The 26387-nt window shown below is 39.0% G+C and overlaps 2 protein-coding genes across 4 annotated transcripts in view; one reads left to right on the top strand and one right to left on the bottom strand.

Annotated features, from left to right (window-relative positions):
- MDM2 (MDM2 proto-oncogene) overlaps positions 1 to 14359 on the top strand; it is a 45821-nt gene extending 31462 nt beyond the window's left edge. Inside the window, exons 7-12 of one of the 2 annotated variants that reach the window (XM_064508886.1) lie at positions 588 to 655; positions 796 to 889; positions 3439 to 3599; positions 4649 to 4804; positions 5962 to 6039; positions 7729 to 14359. In XM_064508886.1, coding sequence (XP_064364956.1) covers positions 588 to 655; positions 796 to 889; positions 3439 to 3599; positions 4649 to 4804; positions 5962 to 6039; positions 7729 to 8298 — 1127 coding nt within the window. In that variant the 3' untranslated portion in view covers positions 8299 to 14359. The remainder of the gene's footprint in view (positions 1 to 587; positions 656 to 795; positions 890 to 3438; positions 3600 to 4648; positions 4805 to 5961; positions 6040 to 7728) is intronic. The other variant, XM_064508889.1, reaches the window with a different exon arrangement.
- Positions 14360 to 15675: 1316 nt separating this feature from the next.
- Positions 15676 to 26387, bottom strand: part of CPM (carboxypeptidase M) — a 36581-nt gene continuing 25869 nt past the window's right edge. For both annotated transcript variants that reach the window (XM_064508893.1, XM_026100419.2), the window contains 6 exons: positions 22439 to 22611; positions 20818 to 21002; positions 20403 to 20573; positions 19283 to 19435; positions 17724 to 17872; positions 15676 to 16341 (listed from right to left, as the gene is read on the bottom strand). In XM_064508893.1, coding sequence (XP_064364963.1) covers positions 16108 to 16341; positions 17724 to 17872; positions 19283 to 19435; positions 20403 to 20573; positions 20818 to 21002; positions 22439 to 22611 — 1065 coding nt within the window. In that variant the 3' untranslated portion in view covers positions 15676 to 16107. The remainder of the gene's footprint in view (positions 16342 to 17723; positions 17873 to 19282; positions 19436 to 20402; positions 20574 to 20817; positions 21003 to 22438; positions 22612 to 26387) is intronic.

Here is a 26387-nt window from a genome sequence, read left to right on the forward strand (position 1 = left end):
GGGAAGACACTGTCTTTATGGGCACCTACTATTATGTTTGCAGTACTTAAACTAGCTCTGACTGTTTTGGGGAGGGGAAGGTAATTGATTACTTCTGGGTCCACGCTGGCAGTAGGTCAACAAAAGCTAATTTTTCTTCCATTATTTAATGTATTTTTAAATCAATGTTCCTGTAAGATGATAGCTAGTAAAATACACTTTGGAGAGGAGGAAGTGTAAAAGTATTTCCTACATGCATTATTTTGTGTCTGCAGAACCCTAGCCAATGCATATCCTTCATCTGTAGGCATTTATAATATAATTCTGACTTACTTTGGGATTGGGATTTCTTCTTCCTCCTTCCTTTTCCATTTTCATAATATCACAGGTAAAGAAAGTACTGGACATACCTGAAAAGCAAAGGAGTTAAGTTGTTTTTTGAGTTGTTCAAAAAAATTTATGGATTGTAAGTTCTGATTAGAACTTACTTTGTAAATAGTGTGCAGTTAACTTCTCTCCCTTGCTTTTACAGTAGTGGCTTTTTTTTTTTCAACCTGAGATTACCTTTTTCTGCTATATCATAATATGGTTTTGGATTTTTTTTCCAGACTCAACGCTTGTTGACACACCTGAGGATGATGCCAGGTTTCAGCTTGAAACAGAAAATGTTTTAAAGGTGATCTTTCAATTTGATATATTCTCAGATGTAAAATCAGTTAAGTTTCACACTCTAGTATCAGTGGTTTAGACACTGTTAGAGAAATTGTAATCTTTTTATATTCATACTTATGCTTATTCAGTATTTCTCTGAATCAGGAATCCATGCAAGAGTTAGAAGAGAAGCAGACTTCACCAAACTTGACTTCCCGACCAACTACATCTTCTAGGAGGAGAACACACAGTGAATCTGGTATGTGCAGATTTACGATGCAGAGCTTTCAATAGCATGCTCACTTAAGAAAAAATCTGTTGTCTTGCTGACTTTTTGAAAGATGGTGACAAATACTATTGCTGTTTCTCTGCTTATCTTAAAAGAAGATGTTCAGTCTGATAGAAATACAGGATTCTTTGCGTTGCTCCAATATTGTCTTACAGTTCAGATCTCTAGAACTATTAGTAAGATGATAGAAGAAGCTGTTTCACAGATCTGTTCAAGTCCTGCTGATGTGAATAAGTTTATCAATTGTGTCACCTCATGGTGAGAACACTTTTGTTTATTAATAGACTGATATAGTCAAATTCATTTCAGTTCCCTCTGTAGACCACAAGACTTAAAATTTTTGTTGCCCTCTAAAAGAGGTTTGCACTGGATTTTAGTTGGTTACACAGAAGTGAAAGGTGTTATTTCACTGGATGATTTTGGATATATTTGGGTTCCCGACATTCCTTAGGCACTTAAAAAAAAAGTCTGTTCGCTTCTTACTTCTCTCCACCTTCTCTTTGCTGTGGTTAATTAGTAATTATTGACAAATGTATTTTCAAAACGTGGAGTGTTTATTCTGATAATTAACAAATAAGCTGGTCTGCATAAACCTGTATAACTTTAAATTTCTCAGTGCAAGTGTTCTCTACATTCCAACTTACATATTACTTTGCAATTTCTCACATCGGTTTGTTTCGTTGCTTGCTTTATTAGCTCATAACTTGATACTTGTAATCACCTGGGCAACGATTAGATCTTTCCTAAGTTGCTTGGGAACACTTCTCAGTTCCTCAATTTTTGTGTAGTTTTTTTTTTTATTCATCATGGGTCGTTGTTATATTAGCCAGCCCAAAAAACTGTACTGCGTTGCTAAGCGGTTTGCACTAGATTAAAAGAACATTTTAATGTTGTAACTAAAACTGATGAAAGGATGGAAACTCACAGTTAAACATCATAACCTGTAATATTTAGGCATGACCCAGAGCACATAAGGTCCTGTGTTGTGCTTACTTATTGTAGGTTTGATTATTAACTCTGTCTTTGCATCCATTTATTAGTTTGTTACAACCTTAAAAGTTCTTTTAATGTAGTGTTTTTATATACACTTTTTTTCTAATTTATAGGAAATCTTCCTTTTAAACCACTATTCTTGTTAAATTGGGATGGTAGCGGCTCCTTTGGAGCCGCTTATATAGTGTATAGAAACCTTGTGGTGATACATTATCAGTACAGCATGGAGCCATGACATCTTAATGAGGACAACGATGGACAGGAGCAACCGTTGGGCCTGGGGGCACCAAATTTGGTGGGGCTCTCAGGGCGGAAAAAGAAAAGAGAGGGGCTGAGCCAAGAAGCACCAAGGGAAAGTAAGAGAAGTCTCAAAGTATGTACAAGTGTTTTGTTCTCTTTTCTTTTACAATGAAAGATTCAAGACTTGGAGACTCGTGGATTGTCAGGATGTGTTCTTAGAAGGCAAGGGAGAAGTTGGGCAATAGAGGGTGTGTGCAGAAGGCACCTGTAGGGGGCAGCAGGCTCTTACCAAAGTCTGTTGAACCAATTTGTCAGTCCTCTTTGGAAATTTTCACTCCACTGCGCTTACCACATACTGATTTTTGCAGTGCTTTTTAAATAAGCTTATTTCTTATCGGGCTCTGTAAATACCAGTGGAGCTGAATTTTGACGTATTTACCACTACAATGCTGTCCCCCTACTCCTCCTTATGCTGCTATACAGTGTTGTTTTAAAATGTGACATACTTAGAAAGCATTGCTTTTCTGCCTTCAAATTAAAATTATTTAATACGCACAGCTCAAAGCAATGCTTTTTGTAGTTCAATTTTTACATAGTATGTTAGTCCTGAAGATTTTCTTGCTAGAGTGTGGTCGAACTCATTCATACAAGGATTCGTTACAAAAATCCTTTTGAGTAAATAGTATTACATGTAGTGCAACTATTAACTGATAGATTTGTTGAAGTGTCTGGAACTTATACCTGAAATTATCTTGCCTAGCATGAGATCCTTTGTGTGTGTTTGACCTGCGAGCTAGTTGCTCTTGTCTGCCTCCAAATTCTGGAAGGGGCTAATAAGCCCTCTGAAAGTGCCTTTCTGTATACTGACTGCAGGGGGAGCTAGGACAATTAGGATCCTAACTGAATTTCTTAAAGTTAGGAGGGGTTTAACTTAAGTGCTTTGTGTGAAATGGGGTAAAAATGATTTCTAACTTGGCAATTACTGTATTTGCTAACTATGGAAGCTGCCATTTGCAAGCTGTACTGATGGGACAAGCAGGGAGAACCAGCCCCTGAACTACTGTTTGCTTGAATGCGTTCCACATTTCTCATGTTTCTCAGTGTTACTGTGCCGCCTTGAAATTAGCTTTTGGTGCGTTTACTTTTTTCCATAAAATAATACTGGAGAACTATTTTTCTTGAACTTCTAAATAAGCAAATTATATTTTAAGCTGCTATAAAGAACAAGCAAAACTGCACACTGCATAGATGTTTTTGGATTAATAAAAATTCTTTAATGTGCCCAGAAGAAAATTCTTCAGATGATCCGCATAGTGACAGAAGAAAACGTCACAAGTCAGACAGCATTTCGTTGACGTTTGATGAAAGTCTCTCATGGTGTGTAGTCAGTGGGCTGTGCCGTGAAAGAAGCAATAGCAGTGATTCAGCAGATTCTCCTTCCATTCCTGTAAGTCAAAAAATGCTTTTTGTGGTACAGATTTTGCAGATACCACAACCGTGGATGTGCTTCTTAGAATCTTGTATTAGTAACTGAAATCAGCAGTGCCTTTAGTGGTGTCTGAGAATTGAAGCTGGGGAAAGAGAAAAGACTGAAGGAGAAGTTGGTGTATGTGTGTAGAGTAAGCTCTGTCTTGGATTTTTTTTGACAAAGCTCAATGTGAAATATAAACTCCGAATATTTGTAAAGAAAGTCAGGCAAGTAGGTCTTCCTTATCGCAGTATTAAAAAAGTGCAGAATCTATTTTGTATTATTTTAAAAGAAGTACTTTCTTAGACTGACAGAAGAAGAAGAGTAGTCATAGATGTTCTGTAACTTAGAACAGTATCTAGTTCTGGGCAAATGGTAGTTACAGTGCAACTCTGATAACTGTACATAGTAGTGCCCTGATGGTATGCTGTGTTTATTTGCCTAGTTCTTACTGACTTTTTTTTTATTGTTTTCAGCAAACACTGAGACAGATTATTTACGGTTAGGCTAAGTAATAAAAAGCTAAATTAATTGTATTCCTAGTCAAATAATAGTGTTTTGAATTGACGGAACTAATATTGTAACTTCACTTTTTGCTGTTTGATAATTGTTTAACCACTGTCTCAAATTAAAGAAGGACATGAAAGTTAAAAAGACAAGTAGATGAGGACAGAGAATTTAATGACACAGAGCTAAAAGACAGCATCTTCTTGCATGTGTTCTTATGCTTTTTAGGAGAACTTTTGCGAAACAGCAGAAGCAGTCTTTAAGCTGAATATAGGTTGACTGCTGCTTCTATCACAAAGCTGACAAAAAGCTTTCAGATCTAAAAGCTTTAATTATTTTTACCCAGGTATATAATCAGTCTGTATCATAAAAATGTTCCATCTAACAGCAGCTCTTTTCATTTCTTCCATAGCTAATTAAACTATAGTTCAGTTTTATCTTATTAGGAGCCACCTTAACGGGAATGTCAAGGCTGAATGTTAAGGCAAGGCTGAATGTATATTTTCTTTCTCTTTATTCAGGATCTTGATGCCAGTTCACTAAGTGAAAACTCTGATTGGTTTGACCACAGTTCTGTTTCAGACCAGTTCAGTGTAGAGTTTGAGGTTGAGTCAATTTATTCAGAAGATTATAGCCATAATGAAGAAGGACAAGAGCTCACAGATGAAGATGATGAGGTATATATTTGCCTTTTTTGATTGGTAGGTGAGCGGGGGAAGGAAAATTACATGAATACTTCATGTAGGGATTCTGACAAATAGAAGCAGTAATTCTTTAGACTTACTTCAGGACTGCATATGCTATATGACAAACTGCATCCAGTCATTTTTTATATCAAGTTATGTGCCTGTGCAGTTGGGCCACAATTATACACTCGTCAGTCCAGTATCCAGAACTGTACTGAGGAATTGTGCAGGTTTTGAGACAGACCCTGGCAGCCCAGAGAAGTCTGTCTGTCCGTCTTCAACATCACTCCCTAGCAGCTGGAGTCAGGAGCATTATGTGTGCTTGAGTGTAATCTTACATTTTTAATTACAGAAATATTCATTTGGAACATATTTGAGCTTAACTCTGGACGCTGAATGAGAACTTTCCTAGTAACTCTTTGCAGAGGGATACTTCTAAATTATTTGTCTCCATGAATCTAAATGTTTTATAGAGATATGCTGAAATACAATTTTAGAAATTTCCATTAGGAGACAACAGCTTGTTAAAATTGTAGTTCCTGTCTTTTCAAGAGATTTAGATGTCTGTAATGTCAGGAATGAAGTGGGAAATTATTTTTTCTGAATTAGTTTTCTGCTGTTTCAGTGAGCTGTATTAGCTTGTGGCAAGATGAGGTAAGCACCAAAGGCAGAATCAGTCAGGGACGTATGTGATCATGATACTTGGGAGTAGAAGAATGGAACTGGCTGTACTGATTTACAGTGGCTTAGAGTGCCACAGAGCTGCACCCTGGGATAAGACTGATTTGGAGGGGGAGAGAATTGAGGGTTTGGTTTTGTTTCCTTAACAATAGTGTTAAAAGAGAGCGTTTCTTACTGCTGGGTTTCTTACTGCTGCATTTCTCACTCATGGTTGACATGAACTATATGAGAAAGTTGTCCCTTTTGTCTGTCTAGTCTATGTTTGTCAAACTGTGTGTCCCAAGTATGAACAGAAATTTTTCTAAACCTAGCTATCAGATTTTATCAGGAGTTACTTTCTAGCTTTTATTAATATCAAACTTACTACATTTGATCAAAAGTGGTTATCAGAAAACAGATTTTTAAAATGAATGTCAAAAAGTGCTTCAGAGCTTTCAATGCCTTTTTTCTTTTTTTTTTTTAATCAGGTATATCAGTTGACTATTTATCAAGATGAAGAAAGTGATGCTGATTCATTTGACGAAGATCCAGAGATTTCTCTAGCTGTGAGTAAATCCTTGATTTGCAAAGCATCATAAATTGGGTGAATGGACAGAGCAGGTCAGGGCTTATGAGTGAAATGTAAATTATCTTTTTCTTGCATGCTTGAAGATTCCAAGCTAATAGTTTGATTACCAGCATATGAGTATTAAGGAACATTAATATTTAAAAGAAAAAAAATTTTTTTAATAAGTTTCCTAATCCATTTTAGAAAAACTAACTTACAGTTTCACTGGCTTAGTGCTGGCTTAGTGGAAGAAAATTATTTAGAGCTTAAGGCTGACTTTTTGTGCAAAATGCAAAGGAAATATTCTTTAAAATATTGTGTATATTTAAAAAGCTTTTATTATAAATCAGAGTATCTCGTTTTATTGTACGTCTTGAATGAAGGAATCGGTAGTATAGAGATGTGAAGGCAAACCTTTCAGAAGTTGTGTTTTCAGAACAGTACTGTAAAATTAGTAGATTTTGAGGCTTTTTTAATTCTGTGAGACAGTTCTTGATTGTGGGAAGAAATGCAGGCATATGGTATTTGGAACAAAATATGTAGACAGCTGTAAATAAAATATACCCTCACCCCAGTTTAAAATAAGTTATTTTGTGTCTTCAAGGGTAGCTAGAGTTCTTCTTAAATGTAATGTTGAATATTTTTAAAGATCTGTCTAGAATTAAAAATCAGTGTGTATTTTAATTAGTAGTTGCTTTTCACTGTCGAAGCTTGAATAAAGCTGTTGTGCAAAACTATTTGAAGTGTTCCAGTCCCTTGATGCTCTGCAGGACTCCACTATGTCACTATGTGTGTAAAATACAGGGCCAGACACCATTTGAAAACATAGTGCTTCTTATGTATGGAAAAATATATCTGTCCATTATTTTTAGGATTTAATATTGGTGTCTTAAGCTTTTGATGCTGATGATGTTATTCAGGACTCAAACTAAAAAATGCTTCAAGACTTTCAAATAAGGGATTTTGTTCTTTTTTTCCCTCTACAGAATGCATTAATTCTAAGGAGGGTCTCTTTCCTTATTTAAAAAAAAAAAAAAGGCATTTTTAATGGGATAGGGTCTGTTTTCAGTGCAGCCTATGGAGTAGGCTCGGAGACAGTGACACAGCTGTCTTTAAAATGGCTGATGTTTTCTGCTCTGTGTAGTACTGCTGTCTCAGAGTGCCCTCACCCAGCCATTTGGCAGACCAGCATCCTTCTGGCTATTTCCGATGGAAATAAATGTGCACCAACCAGCAACAGCTCAGAGGCTGTTCCTCCAATCGGAGTGCTGCTAGTCATTTGAAAAACAGTTTCCATTTCATGAGCTCATCACTGAAAATAATGGAAACGGTAGCCATTTCATCAAAAAGCTCTTCATGAGGTTCTCTGAAGACTTCTGTGGTCTAGTTTCTTCAGTTTTGGCTAAGAAATAATAATAATAATAAAAAAAACCCCTCTCTATCTCTGTTTTTATTTCACATGTCTACTGCAAGAAGGAAGAAAATTGGAGTCTTTTAAAAATTAGACTATTCTATTCCAGACTCTCAAACTGGGATCAAAAAGTGAATGGAATTTTTAAGCTATAAACAAGTTGATAGCTCAAGATGACTTGTTATTTTGGCAGTAATAAATTCTTTGTATTCTCTGAATATTTCAATTGTAAGAGTTCCAGGTAGCTTAACTGTTTCAATCTTTAATTCACTAAAGGATTATTGGAAGTGTGCTGAATGCAGTGAAATGAATCCCCCGCTTCCACGACATTGCCACAGATGCTGGGCCCTTCGTGAGGACTGGCTTCCGGATGAAAAGAGTGATAAACCGGAAAAAAGTGAATTAGAAAGTTCTTTGCACCTGGAGTCTGAAGAAGGTTTTGATGTTCCCGACTGCAAGAAAGTGAAAATGACTGAAGATAAAGAACCAGCTTTGGAGGAAAGTGATGATAAAGCAGTACAAATCTGTGAGTCCCAGGAAAGCGAAGAGTATTCTCAGCCGTCTACATCTAGCAGCATGTTTTGTAGCAGTCAGGAGGATTTTAAGGAACCTGAGAAAAGAGAAGTGCAGGACAAAGAGGAAAGTATGGAATCCAGTCTGCCCATCACCAGCATAGAGCCCTGTGTCATATGTCAAAGCAGACCTAAAAATGGCTGCATAGTACATGGCAAAACAGGACATCTTATGTCATGTTTTACATGCGCAAGAAAACTTAAGAAGAGGAACAAACCCTGTCCAGTGTGCAGACAGCCCATACAGATGATTGTGCTAACTTACTTTAGTTAGAAGGATGTTGAGTGGAAAGCAGCAAATGGAGCTTCATAGACTGGTACAGCAAATAAGAGAGTAAGAAACTATTTTTGTATACTTATTGGAATATTAATATTTTGGGTGTCTTTACATTTGATGTGGAAGGTGGTGCTGAAATCAATATTGCACTGGAATTGATAGAGTTTAGCCTAATACTCAGTCAATTTGAAGATTTTAAATCCTTCTCAATAGAAATAACCCATTTTCTAACAGTCTGCCTTTCCAAGTGTTTTATGTTGCAAACAGGTTAATAACGTTTGAATTACTGGTTTAAGCACACATTGAAAATGAATTTAGTGGTTATGAGGGGAGATATATTTTTGAAGAGTCTGTTGATGGTGATTCCTCCTCTTAAGAAGATAGAAGACCTTCTAGATTCCAGTATCTGTTGCCTGCTGAAGACAACTGGGCAAAAATTAGAACTCCGAATAAGTCAGTAAAATAAATGAATAGAATCTTGTCTCCCTCATTCCCAAGACTTAAATTCCTCCCAGTAGTCAAATTATGGGGAAAGTCTTTTAGATACTTACCAGTAAATGAGGGAAGATGTGGTAGAAAATCATTTAAGGATTTGGAAATAGAATAGGAAACAGTGTCTTTTATAACTTGCATTGTAAACTTCACTGCTGTATGAATGTGTTCTGAGAAGTCATGGACTTAAATTCAGTCTTACAGTTACCTCTTAAACATCCCAAGAAATAGGCTCTGAAAAGATTTTGTGAGATTCGGTGGGTGGTCTGTGCTGTGCTGTTGATTATTTTAGCAGTGTGCATAAGACATGAAACAGGCAAGGAAAATGAAGGATTGTCTATATAATAAGTTGTGCAAATTAGGCAATATTGGGGGAGATTTGTATTTTTTCTGCAGTGGTTTTTGACTTCAGCAGTATGTCATACAGCTTGAGCACTACATTCACTTGAATAAATATTAAAAAAATCCACCTCTAGTTGCAAAAACAAATTGTGTAGTTCTATTTCAGGTAGATTTTTTGTTGTTGTTGTTAGGTTAAGTAGTCTTTCTTACTTCTTTGTATCACAAGAATTTTGAAAATCTGTTGCCAGGTGTTTGACTAATTTAAATATTCAAAGACCGTAATATGAAAATTTGTCACAATTTGATCTGACACTTACAGCTTTTAACTCTTTTCTCCTTACTATACTGGCCAAAAGCTTTGTGAAACTTATCTGTTCCTTTATTAAGAAGTTTACTAAGTTCTGTGGTGAATTCATAGAAGGTAATGTGAGGATGTATTTGTATGCTAAAATATCTTCAGGATATGGTTAGATTAATTTGAATTGCTTTTTAGATGGATAGTTTCTGCACCCATGAGTTGTATTTCTTTTTTCCTTTGGAAAACTAAATTTAGGAAAAGAATTGCACATTTTAGCAGCTTTTTAATTTTAGAGGTAGTCACTACTAGTCTGTCCAACAGGGAGAATGGCAGATTAGTAGCTTTTGAGTCAAGAGAGTTCCATGTATGGAGATATAACCCAAATGCAGAAGTTGTATGGTTTTTACCATCCTGCAAGCCTAGGTTAAATAGCTTCCTTAACTTAAAATACTAGTATAGAACCATCAATACCTGTGTACTAGTACAAAGACTTACTGTTATAACTGCTCTAGTGTCAGAACTGATACAGTTTTTCTAGTATAAAGTATCTATAAATCAGGAGCAAAAACACCCTGAATACAAGGAAGTACCTAGGCAAATGACAAATAAAAGGAACTAAAAGTTGTACAATACAAACTTGTTAAACACTTGATTATTATTTGCCTGCAAAGAAATTCTGTGATAGGTAAAGACTGAGTTACCTGGGTCATGTGTGTGTGTTGTGTTGTTTTGTTTTGTTTTGTTTTTCCTCCATTCTTGAAGTTATAACTTAAAAGCTTTGGTCGACAATAACCTTTCATGCTGGGTTTTGATAATCCTTTAGTCTGATACAGGAAAAATCCTTTGTGCTATCACTGGTATGCATGCTTTGTATGTGTTGGTCAAAAATGTTGCAGATAGCCTCACCGAGTTGAAATTGTGATGAAGTATTTACTAAAGCTTAAATAGGTTACAGCACTTCTGTGAAACTGTTCTGTTGCAGCAGGACAGGTCTTTACATTTTCAGGCAGTGACACTTCTAACAGATGGTTACCTGCCTTAATTCACAGCTGCTTCCTGTTATTTTTTTCTTATGTTACTTGATAAAGTATAGTGAAGCTTCAAAGGCCCGTCCACTGCACCTGCAGATCAGAACCAAACAGTGGTCGTATCTTGCCTGGAGTCTCTAGCTGAGAGAGAACTGAGAAGTTGTATGCTCAGGAAGAGCATTGATAAAATGGGGAGTGTGCTAAGGAAGCTTTATCCATTACGCTGCCTTAAGCTTTTTCAGTTTCATACCTTCTCTATGGTCACTGTAACTGCTATGTAACTACAGTCATGGGAGAGCAGCTATTCTTAGTTTTTATTGGAACAAATTTTAACATCCCTGTTGTCCTCTGACAGCCCCTTAAGTTATCTTTGTAATTGGGGGGGGGGGGGGAACTCTCGCAAAAAAGCATGTATGGTCAGCATAGTGACCCTTGTTATTCACAGTTACTTAGCTTTGGAATTTCCTTCTAATAACATTTCATCTCCCCCTAAAGCCTTTTGCCTTGGCATAAGGTAAAAGGAGAGCATACAGCACAACGGATTTTTCCCTTTTGTGATCTAAAAGTTTACTTCCCTAGCATTTCTTCTTCTGTGGGGAACAGCCATGGAAATACCCTCTACTCTGTACAATACTAAGGAAATGGGGAATTTAGGGTTCTGCATCCTTGGATAAACTAGTGTGGCAGACTGACTCTTTGTTCTGAATTGTATTTTTTTGCCTTAACAATTTTTAACACTTTCTAGTAAGTGTCAGATGGCTTTTTTCAAAACTTGCTTTACAAATGAGGAAGCGATGAGTAGCGACATCTAGCCCCGTTCCTGTCATTCCTGTGAAGAAGCTGGCAGGTGAGCGACAGCTCCTCTAGGTGCGCCGGCAGGGGCATGTGCGCGTGCAGCAGTCTGCGGGAAGTGCTGAGGGCCGGGACTGACTCGGCGCAGGTGTTCAGGCACTTACTTGTAACAGACTGGCCTTTCTGAATCTGTCTCTGTTAAGTCACTTTGACCTGTGCTTGGACCTCTGTAAATGTAGACAGAAGAAATGCCAAAAGCAGTAATGGCAGCGAGCCTTATATTTATCACACTGTTTTTTGGACAGATAAACAATTATTTGTCCTTGAGTAGTAGTCAAAATTGGCACAGAAGTTCACACTTGTACTTAGAGAGCTCTCGGATTGTTATTTAATACCATAGACGTTTTAATCTTTAATTTATTGCAGTTTGTACATACTCCTGTGCATACAGTTAGTGTTTTGAGCTTTAATTTATTGAATTAGTCTATTGGTACGTGTATAGACAAAAATGTGTGTACACTGTAAATCACAGTTACAAGAAGAATATTTAATAGTAGCATTAAAAATAAAAAGGCAGGTATATTGCAAACGAAGAGGCACATAAGAAGATTTATGGCTTTGTTTTCTTTTTTCCCTTCTGTTAATACAACTAGTGAGTTATAACCATACAAGATGTACTAAATGACAATAGAGATGGATGCTGATACAACATTAATGTAGTGAAAATATTTTGGTGCTGTTTTCCTTTGGAATGCTTTTGCATCTCTGAGTACAACCAAGAAGCTAAATTACTACTTCACTGCCCTAATAACATTAGGAGTCCTTATCTGGAAGATGTGGTGATAAGAGGAGAGGATTCAAGTTTGACTTATATTGGGTGATAATTTCTTTTGCCCTTGACTATGTGAGCAAGAAGGTTAAAGGAATGGTCAGACGTTAACAAAATTTGAAAGTATACAATTATTTTTGGTAATTGTCTTAGCTTTCCTGGTTCAGGAGTTGAATTTCAATACTAAAAGAAATTACATTGTGAAAAAGTCATATTTAATGAACAAGTGGTTTTATTGTACTTTATAAAAGAGAGTAACTAATTTTTGGTAGTATTTGTATATGAATTTTGTCTGCCTGAAGTGCATGAAGGAGTAGGCTAAAAGTGCAGAGTACTCAAGACAGAAGCCAAAATTACTTTGTTCTAGTACGTCTAACGTTTCTCAGAAAGGCTAGAAATGTTGAATACTGAAATATTTGAGAATCTTTAATAGCGAATCTTCACTTCAGATTTTCCAGTTTATAGTCTGCTGCTTTTATCCTTTAAAAATGTCACACAGCTGATATGTTAAGTAGCTGGGTCACTGATTCTATTTAATATTCACTGCAAGGATTACATTTTTGTTGAACAGCACCTGTGGAATACTGCGTATTAGTATCATTAACTAGCACACTGGAGCAAGTATGTGCCATGTTATTCCACAAATGGTTATAGCCGCCACTTTAGTTAGCAGGTTGATATAGAAAGAATAAAAGTTTACATAGTTGTTGATGAAAGGTGTTGCATTTATTTCTGACCATTCTTTTGTTCCATTTTCTCACTCAGTTCCATTTTTTGTAAACTTGTTTAAATGTCACTGTCTCTTAAACTTCTGTGTGTTTGGTTATGAGGCCAAACACAAAAGACTCAGATTTTTCCTCTTTAAGTCTAATACGAAGGAAAACCAATTCTCATTCTTACAGAAAGCATCAACAAGAATAATTGTTTGTTTCAGGAAACCCTGTTACTGCAGGAAGGACTAGAAAATTACTAGAAGCACAGTGAAACTGAATAAACTGAAATGAATAAATAGCAGCTGTATACAGATGAAAAACTGTTTTCTTCCCTCCCTTAATCTAAAGTTGCTAAAAGAAAGAAGTTGAATTTTTAACTTTAACTGGTTTAAAATGCTAAGTAATTTACTCAGTGTTTATTTGCCTACATATATGGTTGGGCAGCAGTTATCCCATGAAGATAGATGTTTTGTTGCGTAACACTTCACTCAGCCTAAAAAGGATATTTGCTTTTGTGGTACTTTCCTGTGCAATGTGCAAAAATGACTCTGAGAGGCACGATTCATATCTGGCTTAAGTTTATTTGCTGCTCTCACTTGATTATTCACAATACAGGCAGGTAGATGCAGACTGTGTGTGTGTGTGGGGGGGGGGTGTCACACATTGCGTAGCATGGTTGTACTCTTAAATACACGTTGCACTTTGAAGCTCCAACAGGCCCATGTGTCACTGAGAACAGCTTTCACTGCTGGCAGGCATCTCTCTGGTCCCAGGAGGGGGTTAACTACTGTCAGGCAGGGAAGGTTCCCAGTCATGCGTAACATCTGAGGCTTGCTTTTCTTTTTCTTTTTCTCTTTTTTTTTTTTTTTTTTTTTTTTTTTTTTTGAGTCACTTCGTAGTTTAAAGGTTGTGCAAAGTGTAAATAAAAAAAACAAAATAAAAACTAAGTATCTTAACAAGGGTAAGAACTTACTGAAAATGAAAAATTGCTGCTTTTAGCTGATGCATGCTTTTTTTATACAAACTTCAAGCAAATGTATCTTTGAAGTATATATTATACATGTAAAATTTGTTGGTTAAAATGTGTTATTGCCCTTTTTTGTAAATGTTGCTTTAAATTAAAGAGCATGGCTTTAAAGGAGAGTTCTTATTTTCACACTGAATTAATGGACATCAGCATGATGATTACATAAATCCTGAAATATCAAATAGTTTCTCCAAAAGCAGAGTCTTGGATTCTTTTCTGAGTACACATAGTTGAATGATTATTAAACATTGTTTAATAATGAATTTAAATAACTATGCAATTTTGCCACCACTCAGATACACACACACTTTTTTAATGGCTTATCATTTTGCATACCTTCTGCACAGCCCTTACAGGTGGTGTACATTCAGCAACCATTAAAGTAAATATCCATTCAAGTTGCACAGAATATAGTTCCCTTTAAGAGAAGAACTTTCATGTGTATTGCATTTATGTCTTTTAGTGTTACGTTTTTCCTTTTCTGAGGAAACTAAACGTTGTGTTTAAAAGCTTTAAATAAAGATTCTTTTATATATACTCCTTGTTTTTATTTCTTTAAGGCAATGATTTCATTTTTGGAATTTCTGCTGCTTTACTTTCATGCAGATTTTTAATTCTGTGACCTAACATCCAAGCTCTTCCTAACTTCACTCAGCTACGACTCCACTGTCTTCTCAGAGATTTCATGCTTTTGGGGGATTTTAAACTGAAGGCAGCTGTAGAACCTTTTTGCTTTAAGTGACAGACTCAGAACCAAGTTTATTCCTCTGACTTGTGGACTATCCATGGCACTTCACAAAAGAGAACAAAAAATAGAGTTCAAATAGATAAAATGCTATGATGAAGACATCAGTCAAAAAACAGTGTCTTGTTGCACACGCAGGCCTCATTCTGAACCTACACTTCTGTTTCACTTTCTGAACTTTATTTTATCTACAATTTCATGTGCTGCACAGGATCTAGCAAACCAGCAGAAGTGTGGCTAACGCCCAGTATCCATAGCCCAGTTTCTACCTTTTCATGTGAGACGGGTGCCTTTTCAGTAAAGGTACTGTCAAAAGGGCTCTGTTTGCATCCAACAACTGCTAAGGGCTTTTCTGGATTTTTTTTGATTTGCTGTCTACAGATGTTGCCCAAGATCACCTTTTAAATTGTTTAAGAAAATTACCACCAGATAAAGTTTTAAAATGAACACACAGGACCATACTAACCAGCTGTTACTGCTTTTGTTTTTTTTTGTTTTTTTTTTTTTTTGAGGCTATTGACCATTTTCAAAAAGTGTCCTAAAAAATGACTTGTCAATGGATGAGCCAAAAGGCACCTTCTGCTAATTCTACATGCAGCACGTTACAACTCCTGGAACACTGTTCATGCAGTTGTTTCTGAATCCAGCCCTTGTAAAAGGCTGGGGTATGTTCCTTGCTGAAGCATGCCTGTCTTCTTTCATCATTTGTTACATATAGTCCAAACAAACAATACACTAACAGGGCTGTGAAATACACAGAAAAGCAAAGAATCCAAAGAAGTTGCTTAAATGATTAATCAGATTGAGAAATTCCAATTACAGTTCTTCTCCATGCTAGATTAAGTAAATAATGGCCTAGATCAAATTTGAAGCTGTACATGACTGTTTCCCAAGTATTTTGAATAGTTGTGTCTGAGGAACAAAGCTTTCGGAGAGACATCTGCTGCTTTGCCTGGTAGCTTGGACTGTCATTAACCTTCCAGCAGCAGCGCCCTTTGGAACATGCTTTATTTCCATCTTGTTTTACAACTGTTACTGATCTTTGTACCTTATTTCAGCCCTGTCAGTCTCAGCTGCATAGATAAGAATGAGCATACTTACTCATAAATGTCCTTCGCCATTTACAGCAGGGGCTTTATTATGAGAAATCAGGATTAAGCTAATTGTTTACAGTGGTGTAGACACAATGAGGAAACTGAGTTTGTATGAAACATTTGCAGTACAATCCTGTACTTTTTTTGAATTCAAATTTTTCAAAATTAATCTGTATTTTCCACACTGAAATTCTACAATGTCTAACTCCATAGGCTGTACAATAATGCTTTAGATTAAAATACTTATGTAGAAAAATGAATCTATTATAATTAAAACATCTGATTGTCTAGCCAGTATTTTATAAAATACAATAAGCATGACTTTAAATCTGAGAATTTCATTTATAAAACATACATTCTTTTGCATATACAAGTCTTTCTTTGTTTTAAAAGCCACATTTGTGCAGGAAGACATGGATTTTTGCCTTGCCATGTCATTCTTGCCTTTATTTAAGAATTACAAGCATAACAGTCATTAAAACAAAGATATTTAAAGTTGGTTTTCCTGCCGCTGAAGCGCGTTCAAGCTCTTGGTAGAGGGGAATTTTAGGACATGAAGACGCTCTTGTTTTGATAGAGACTTCTGAGAAACAGAAGTCACATTTCAAAGCACTGAAGTTATCACTATTACTGGATACTTCCACTGTCTTCAGCATCGATTTAAATCCTGGTACAGTAGCCTAGGAACAAACATGAAAGATTTCTCACTTACTTGGTTTTAAATGTTAATTTCAGCTGTGTAACAACTATTGTCTAATGTGCTTCTTTAAACATGTTTGACCTATTAAAAAAGTGTTCTTAACATAAGAAGCTACAGAATGAGAAAACAGTAAAGTTTCTCACATACAGCAACTAGACTAAACCAAAGTAAACTGAGATGGAAATGATAACAGAATGTATCTTTTGGTGCTTTTTCACAGTAGACAAGGGTTTTAGCTAACTTTGCTTTATTTGGGTCATTGATTTAAAATGAACGAACCGATTAAATTGCTTAGCAAGAAGAACCAGAAAACCTGAAAGATGCAACCTGTTGGGTAACTAACCTTGTTAGGCAGCAGCAAAGCGATGCATGAGGTCTGCTTTGTGTGAACAGAAACGAGAATGTGCAGTCATAACAAGCAAGCAGCTAGCAGCAAAAACAAGTACTGGGTACCACGCAGGGATGTCTACTGAGTAAAATAATTTCTCGGTCATGACTTTTTCTTGCCTTTTTTAATGTGTCAACATTAAGTGGAATTGCTTGCCTCCACGGACAAAACTAAAGGCAGTGCTGGCTTACAAGGTCCTTTTGCTAGCTCCAGCAGGGCGGGAGGGGGGTGAGCACGTGAAGGTGGTGGTCACTTGATGCTCAAGTCCAAAGAGGAATTTACCAGATGATTGGCATTTTACAGCAGAAGAGTCCCTTCCCTGAGAGGCAACAGAGGAGTCTTCTTTCAGTGCAGCAGCAATTTTTGGCACAAGGGACCACAGAGCACTGTGTGCTGTACAGGAGAGGGAATCCTGCAATTAAGGGTAAGCATAAACCCTTGGCTGGCACCAGGCAGAGGCCACACAAATAGCTGGATCGGTTTCCCCGGCACAGGCTATTGGCAGCGTGCACAAAGAGGCCATTTCCACCCAAGGGAACAGCCGTCACTGATGGCCTTGTCAGTCTGCTGCCTGGGGTGGCAAGGATCCCAGCCTCCACCTCGTCACCATCGAGGGGCTCTGTGGTTTGCCTCAAACACCTCAAGCTAGTGTCACCATGGTCCAGACGCACAGCTGGCTCCACCATCTAGCTCAGACAAGTGCTTATTTCTGGGCATCTGGGGGACCAGAGATCTCACTGTATCAAAAAATGTCCTTACGACTGGTTAAGGTTTTAAGCGGGGGGGGGGGGGTGGGGGGGGGGTGGGGTGGGGTTGGTTGGGTTTTGTTTGTTTTTTTAATCTGCTAAAAAGCCTTTCAGGTCCTGTATTTGACTTGAGCAAGTTCAGCTCATTCATCTGTAGGGATTCAGTCCCACTGTGTTTAAGAGCTCAATGCAATTAGAAACTGTAACTTAGCAAATCAGCACACTTACTTTGATCACGTATATCCCAGGCAAAAGGAGAAGAAAGTACTCTCCATATTGATTTGTTCTGTAAGGGCAGATATGAGACCTTCCTTCAGCTTCCACGATTGCATTTGGAATAGGAGTCCCGTCCTTATCAGTAACTTGACCTTTGACGCCTGTGCAAAAGGGAGAGGAGAGCAAGATCGCAGTGTGTAATTATGGTCAGCCTCCTAGTCTGGAAGAGCCAGACTAAATGTTGCTGGATGCACACAAAGCCTGTTTACTTCATTTCTTGCACATCTAAGTAGTCACGTAAGTCACATATCTTACTGAAAGGAATTAAAATAGAAAATCCTTTTTTTTTATTCTTAATAGTTTACCACCATGTTAATTTAGAAAATAGCATTCTAATCTCTGTTTTTACATCTCATTTGCTGAAATCATCACATATACTTACATTATTGCATGAGTCTCTACTAGACAGCTTAATACCTCAAAATCCTCCATGGCTTTTTTTTTTTTTTTTTTTCTTTTAAATAACTCAGCCTCTTATCTAGTAATTCCAAATGGCAGAACAACAACAGTGTCTGCTTTTGGAGTAGTTTCCCCAAATTTCTCACACACAGCCTTAAAGGCATGACTGGCATTAAGCAAAGATAAAACAGCAGTCAGGCATTCAGGGCAACAAAAAGGAAGATAAGCAACAGATTTATGCAAACCCTTCAACTCTGTTCATTATAAAATACCACAGCTTCACTAAGTAGAAGTTCTTTCCTCCAAGTGTACAGTCAAAAGCATACCTAGAAAGGCCTTAAAGCAAACCAACTAAAAACTAGCAAAGACCCAGAAAACATTCTGCACATGCGTATGCACACGTCCAAACACACGAGTCTTTGAGACCTCTGAAATAAAGGACTGCTCCAAGGCTGGAGAGGAAAGTCGACTCACCGAGAGGGGTGTATGGTAAGATGGACCCAGGGGACCGTCCCTTGCTCCTGCTCCAACACATTTTAAGTCCCTTGTGCCATCGCAGCTGTGCCAGTTGCCCCACACCTGACACTCACACGTACAAGCTCTCCTCTCTAGTGCCTCATAGCACTTGCAATTCAAGTCCTTACTTGTAAGCCACAGCTCCCAAGTTCATGCTACAAATGTGAAAAAATCTGACTGTTCACTTAAAAGACAGACAGACAGCTTCCTACCCTAAAGGATGTAGAAGAAAAGCTTGAACTGTGACTTCATCAGAAAAGTCAGGTGTCTCTTGTGTTTATTGCTTTAAAAAACAAACAAAACCAAAATGACTCCCCAAAAACATTCAGTTCTGAATCTGATCTTTTGATTGGGAGGGGAAGGGAAAAGCAAGTGACTGACTCACAAGTTTGGCAATACAACCGCTGCCAACTGGCACCTAGCTCAGATATATTTGGAAAGCAACTGAGGAATGGAAAAAACGTTGATATCTGAAGTGGCTGAGTCAGAGCTTCTCGCCTGTGAGGTCTGACACTGAACTTGGCTTCTTGAAGAGTCCCCACTTTGCCCACCAGCCTGTCTGCAGCTCCAGCTCCCTTCCCTGTTCGCATACCCACCTAGATGCACTTGTTTTATATATTCAATCAAAGCAACTTTGTTGTCTCTCCAGAACTCCTCCAGCTGGTCTGCAGGGGGATATTTACAGCATGACAGCTCCAATGTAATTTCAAAACATTGTCCCCAGACATAGTTGTAATCTTGCATTCCACCTTAAATTTGAAATAAAACAAATAGTGTTCAGCTGGAAAGAAGCACCAGTTTCAAGCTAGAAGAACAGTAGGAGAGTTTAAAACGGGTACTTGCATCACATCTGTAAGAAGGTACATCAAAAAGAAACATCAGACAAACTATTCCTTAGTACCAGAGTCACTTACATTTACTGTCTACTGTGGAAAAATGGCTTAACTGCTCTATAGATTCACATAAAGTAATGCTACATAAACACAACAATACAACACTCCCAAATAAATGGGGGCAGATAAATTTATGGTTTGGCATAGAGTTTGCCATTCTCGCAGCTGCCCTAAGAGCCTTTTAAGGTTTTGAATTCAGACTGTGAAAGCAACATGTAGTGCCACAGTATACAGGCCCATGATTCTATTTGGCTACAAATAAATGGAGATTAAAACACTTCTGTAATCAAAAATTAAAAAAAAAAAAAAAAAAAAAAAAGGATAATGTATGAACAGGACTTTGGCTTTCTTCCTGAAAGGAGAGGAAATAAATAGGTTTTGATCTCAGTTAAAGCAGGTGACCTGTATGCACTGTTAACAGTAGAGTCATTCCTGACTTGCTCCAAGAAAAGGTTTTGGTCTCCAGGCTCAGTGTAGCTATGCAAACATATCAATATAGTATTAACGAATGGTCTGTGATGGGTGTGCATGCTTGTGCTCTATATAGTTATGAGAGAACTGCTCTGGCCTTGCGAAAGGGCAGGATAGAAGTCAGACAGCAGAAGCTGCCTCATTCACTTGTGCCTGCTGACCAGGAGAGTCTACAAATGCTTATGTCCTGCTCAGAGACTCTACAGCAACGTGGTGGCTTAATCAGCTCACTAGCTACTTGAACCAACCCTTTACTGTGGGCAAAACCACAGCAGTTTCATCATCAGGATGGCAAGAGCGAGTGAGAACATTATATCTGAAGCACCTGAAAAAGTATCACGGACATTCTTACCTTCCAGCTGGTACCACGAATACCCATTGGTGATGCCTTCTGGAAAGGTCTGTCTGTTGTCACACCCAGTCCCTTTGTACATGCTGGCATGGTTGTAAGAATAGGTTTTTGCCAGGTGAATAAAAACATCATCATCTGGAGATTTGCTATAGCCTTCTGAAGAGCCAGTAACTGCAGAATAAAGATAGCCATCATATAACTCCCACTACTGGTAAAACATACAGTGCTGCTTACATACAAGATGAAAATCTCTCAAATAGCCACATCGGGCTTTTTCATGGGGTTTTATCAAAGTCTTTGCAGCCTTTGAGCTGGGATGGACAAACCTTGCAGGAAACTTGTGAATTTTGCTTTAATACAGTTAAAGCCCCTAGAAAAAAAATCAGATGTGGAGAAAAGTTTGGTACTAGCTTACCTGCGTTACCATTATCAAATGTGTAACTGGCAACCAGGGCACCCCCATGCAAGTTTGCTGAAAGGACAAAGGTTTCATTTTTTATCCAGTTCATCACTGCTCGAGTCTCTGGCTGAATGGTGACGTTGTTATTTTCAAAGGCATCAGGAAAATTTCGGTTCAGATCTTCTCCATTCTTATTGTACCTTAGAGAGAAGAAAGACATTCCCATAACAGTTTTGCCTGTAGACGCTTGCACGTTGTCAGCCTCCTGTAAGTTCTTATGATCTGTGGCATGCCAGTGTCCTTAGGGAACAGGCACGAACACCATCACAAATTTATCTTTTCAAGCATTAAGAAAATGGACTTTATTTTGCACGCGCACATGCCTACACACACATGAATTAGAAAAACCTAATCCAGGTCAGGAGGATGTTGTCCTTCTAAGTGTGTTTTTCCATTCATGTAGGAATGTGACCAGTGCATAGCTGTGTCCCTTCTATTGCTGTCACCCTGGGCAACAGAGCAAAAGATTTTACTCAAACACAAGATGTATTTCCTTCTACCTGTATTTGAAGGTCTAGCCGTTTATGCAAATACTTTATTCCTTTCTTCCTTTTTCACTCAGAGAGGTCAGTACAGACAATACTTAGTTTCTCAGAGCATAGAAGGTACTTAGCTTTAGCTGTGTTAATTTTTAAACTCAGTTAGTTAAATTCAATCTATGGGCCAGTGAGGGGGATTAAAAAAATTGCATCCTCCATAAAAGCCCTAGCCATGTGCCATCTCTTTCCCAACCAAAAGGAGGACCTAGAGAACTGAATACTGCCTGTACCTAACCTACCTTCTCACTTGGTCCCGAAGTTGCCATGGCCAGAGGTGCAGGAGAGCTTCTAGCTTATGAGTTTAAGGCAGCTTTGCCTTTCCTGCACATTCCAGCTCTGTCCCTTGGGCATTTCTTCCTGTTCTCTCACTCTCTCCTCTTCTGCTTTCTTAAACTTTTCTCCCCTTTTTGGTCTCTCCAGTAGTTACATTCAAGAATGCAAAAGTAGCATTTTCCTCTGCATCATTTTTTTTCTAGCACTGCTATTAGCACAGTACCTATTACAGCTAGCTCTGTTTCTGCAAATCTTACACAACCTCTTACTAGGTCATTAAACCTCTTACCAGATCATTAAATCCTCTTACTAGGTCTGCATACAACATGATGAACTTTAAAAAGAGAAGTCCATTCAACAAGCTCAGAGACACTTTTTTCTCATTAACGGGGGTTACATAGTTCTCCTACTGAAATAGATACCTGTAGCTGGACTTTCTCTTCTCTTTTCTAGCACCCTAAATGTCTAAATAGGTTGTTGTGCTTCTATTCACAGTGTGCATCTCCTGCCTAAAAGGTTAGGTCATTATACCATTCTGACCAATTTGCCTCTAGCTTCAGTACATATAAACACCAGTCTGACTCAGTCTTCCAAAATCTCTATGCTGTAACAGTGCATCTTCAAAAGAGCACAGGACAAACTTAGCCCTAACATCCTCCGAGCTACTCTCTCCACCAAGCATGACTCAAGACATTTGGCTATCCCCACTTACCACTCTCCACCCATTTCCTTTACCCACTCCCACCCTCCTAAGCCGCCCTTACCTTCCGTGTGAGTAATAACAATCGGGCTCTTCTGTAGCTTCAAATCCATCAGGATTCATTGTTGGCATGATATGAATCCGGGTGCTATTAAGTAACCGGGTAACAACTGGGTCACGTCCATAGTTTGTCACCAGGAAGTCTATCAAATGGAGCAGAACTTCTCTCCCAACAGTCTGTATAAAGAAGGATGGATTTTATTTTAAGCCTGCTATGAAGAAAAGACCCACAACCTTGGACTTTTTTTTTTTTTTTTAACTGGATTACATAGATATACAAGGCATATGAGCATTCTAGCCAATGCTGTTTTGTTTCATGCTTTCCCTCTAAGAATACTTAAAGTAACTTAATAGATGAAAGTTGTCACTGGAGGGTTTTCACAAGAGTTTTAAACCCAGACTAACCTGACCTTTTTCTGTAATGGGAACTGACTGCGTCAGCTACACCGTTTAAATACTTCATGGATAAAGACTGAATGCAAGCCTTACCGGGAACTAGAACTGCGTAGGCTGCTGTACAAGCAGCATGTTAAAGATTATGTGGGCTTGGATATGCAACACTGCATTAGTTTCACTACTGTCAGCTCTGTGCTGATGCCTGAGGGACTCTGGGCCCTGCACCTAGAGTGCCTGTGCTGTGCACCGCCGCTTGGCAGTGATGGAGCAGCAGAGAGGAAGAGGAGCCCCTCCGTGTTTTCCAGGGTGCTACACAGCAGGATTTTTTCTTGATGATCCCCTTTTCTATGGTCTCTCCCTTAATGCACGGTCAAGAGAGACTGACTCCCAGTTTGGGGAGAAGTAACCCATACGCACTTCTGTTATATGCTCTCTCACCTTGCTTTATTTTAATGCCATGAACGTGGGCACTGGGGAAATCAAACAGGTACATACAAAATAGAGAAAAAAAAACAAGACAAACAGAGAGGAAGACAATTTGGATGTGGCCTTTGGATCCAGGAAAAGCAGTTGTGGAGAAAATGGCAATCTTTCTGCATGGAAGTTTGTTAAGTTATGCAAGTTGGCAGGTCATTACCAACATCTCCCCTTGGTCTACTCTGTCAAATTTTAGCCAATGGACTGGCAACTCCCATTTACAATAAGTAAAGAACAATCCCCCCCAGCATCCACTAGTACAGCGTCTTCACTGGACCATCTTTCCAGGAGCACTGTGACCCATTTCAAGGATGCCGTGGGACTGCTGTGCCTTGCTGGGATGCGAACAAATCAAGACTTGCAACTAGATGTGCTCTGGAGATAAATTATCTCTACTTTTTCCCCAAGAACAAAGCCTGGTAAATCACTGCAGGCTCTAATTCAGAGTTACAGAGTCTCAGCATCTTTTAGAATGAGTCTTGCACCACTAAGATAGAAATACTGCAAATACTTTTTTTTTTGTTCCTTCTAAATTGACGACATGGAGCAGCTTTAGTGGATGAAACTGGTGTCACAAATAAACATCTTCCAGTTTGCAAACAGGTAACAGGTAGGGTAAAAGTTGAGTGAAACTGGGCAGGAGAAAAGGAGCATTTCTCCATAGCTGTTTGCTACACTAATGGTTTCTCGTTAAATTTTCTTATCAGTGCACTGTAAGTGGCAAATCCTGCTCTGGCTGCTGAGACAAACGGGAAAGGGGAACGCACTGTCAGCAGGAACTCTGCCTGCAGCAGCTGGGTTGATACAATATGGGGGCAGGAGGGCTGGATGCACTCGCTGTTCAGGTTGGGAGCAAACCATGTCCTGCCTGTTGGCAGCAATTGCTGTTAATAGTTTGGGGGGGGGGGGGAAGTAGTGCCAAACGTGACTCCATTAAGCTGCAGATCACATCATCTGAAGTGCTATATGTAAAGAAGGTTCACAGTCTCTGAATTGGAACTTGAGCAATTCTGCCAGGCTGTTTGTGCGGGGAAGAAGGAGGATGCCTCCCCCCTGCCCCCAGCAGATTTGTACCCGAGGTCCCTAACCTTTGCCTGTCAGTTCCTAATGGTCTCCTGCAAGCTACCATCAAATAACATGCTATGGGAAGCTGTGCTATAAACACGCATTTACTGTCCCAATAACTAAGTGGTTCTTTGTCTAGACTCTACTGCAAATGGGCTTTGAGAGAGGAAAAGGTACCTAATGCCTTCCACTGTCAGTAACTTTCAAAATGGCACCTGAGCAGATGCGAGCAGACTGCTCTGCAGTTTAGGTAAGTTTGTAAAATTTATGAAGGAGAGATGCCACAGAACCTGTCTTGTGCAGGCAGCTCAGCTCCCACTGTGGGTGACAGACATCTTGGGAAACACACAGAGCAGGTGGGAAGGAAGGAAGGAAGGGAGGCAGAGAAGTCAGCCAAATCATGGCCCTGGGCACGAGAGATAAAGCTAACAGACTCAGAGGCAACAAGAACAGCCCTACCACAGAGACAGCTCAACTACAGACAAGACCAGACTGCTCTCTGGAGGTATGGGAAACAGTCTTTGCTCCCACTGCCCTTGTCTTCAGAGATCCTCTCGCAAAAGTGGGGGGAGTACAGTACAGAAGCAGGAACAGGAAGGGAAAAAAATCAGAAAGAAAAACAGCAAGAAAAGATGGCGGAAAAGGACAATGTTTATAGACAACAGAAGCAGATCAGTGTTCCACCGCACTGAAGAATTAACCCAGACTTGCTTATATCACAATATAAAAAAAAATGAATCCTATTTCACAGAACTCCTTGTATAGCTGTTGGCTGTTGTATCTGCGTACTTTAGTACCTTAAATAACCCAGCATACATCTGTCACAGAGGGCTGGTCTCTCATCCAATCCCAAGGGGTTAAAAAAAACCCCAAGTGTTTACTATAAGTCTGTTTTGGTTAGGCTACAGAGGGGTGTTGGTTTTGTCCAGGTTACTCCGCATTTCTTTGAAGAGTGCAGTTGGAGGTGTTTGAGGAGAGGAAAGGGGAGAGCTTTAGGTTCTGGCTACAAGAAAACGTAACTCAAGTTTTCTCCTGCTCAGACAAGCTTTACCCTGATACTAAAGAGGTCGGCTGTGCCTGCAAAGCAAAGCGATCAGCCATTTGTTTTTACTTTAGAGCTTCAGATAAATCCTCGAGATACAGACTGTCAGCAGCCTGGGTCCAGTGTGTGCCAAGGACAAGGCACCTTGCCTCCTAACAGTCCTAATTAGAAAAAGTCTAATAGTGGGCAGATGAAGAGAGCAGAGGACAGCCTTCATGTGCTCCGGGGCTTTAAGCAGACATGATGAAGTATTTCGTTTTAACTGCAGTCGCCCAAGGGTGATGGCCTCATGCCCAGGTGTATTATTTTATGGTAGCACAGATGAGGAGTGACACAAAAGCAAAGGAAAACCCTTTCTGCCACCTCTGGGGGCACAGTTAGGTTTCCAGCTTCTCTGTGCCCTTTCAGATGTCAAAGCTTCACTGTGTGCTCCAGAAAGGCAGAGTCAGGAGGAAGGGCTTTCGGGGATCCTCAGGCAAAGTCTTGAATGAAGAGCCATACGTCAGGGCATGGATCTACACTGTAGAAAGGGGTGTGACTGCCGTTTCCGTGGACCTACCCCTTAAACTTGCTGACTGGGCTGCTACTGGTGCAGCTGGGTCAGCGTGCTGCTCAGCTACGGAAGGGCTTGCTCAGGGAGCCCAAGCTTCAGCTAGTTAAAAGATTAAGGCTGGCACAAATTGCACCTGCACTGTAATACCTCACTGAAGCACCCCTATTTTTAAAGCATTTTTATTACCATGTGATAGGGACCTAGTGGGTGGATATACTCTGCCCATTTTTATGATTAAAATTCTTTCCTTAAACATGGCCTGGATTTCAGTCGAGCTATGTTGAAAGAAAGACCAGAACCATCAGGTAGGACCTGTTTCAGACCAGCACGGTCTCACCAGCCTCCTTGCTCCAGCTCTGACTGATCTACAGACCTAGTGCAGCATACCGAGGCACAACCCCACCTAGTAAAGCCAAGTTA

Source organism: Dromaius novaehollandiae, chromosome 1, assembly GCF_036370855.1.
Source record: "Dromaius novaehollandiae isolate bDroNov1 chromosome 1, bDroNov1.hap1, whole genome shotgun sequence".
In the NCBI taxonomy this organism is placed as follows: Eukaryota; Metazoa; Chordata; class Aves; order Casuariiformes; family Dromaiidae; genus Dromaius; species Dromaius novaehollandiae.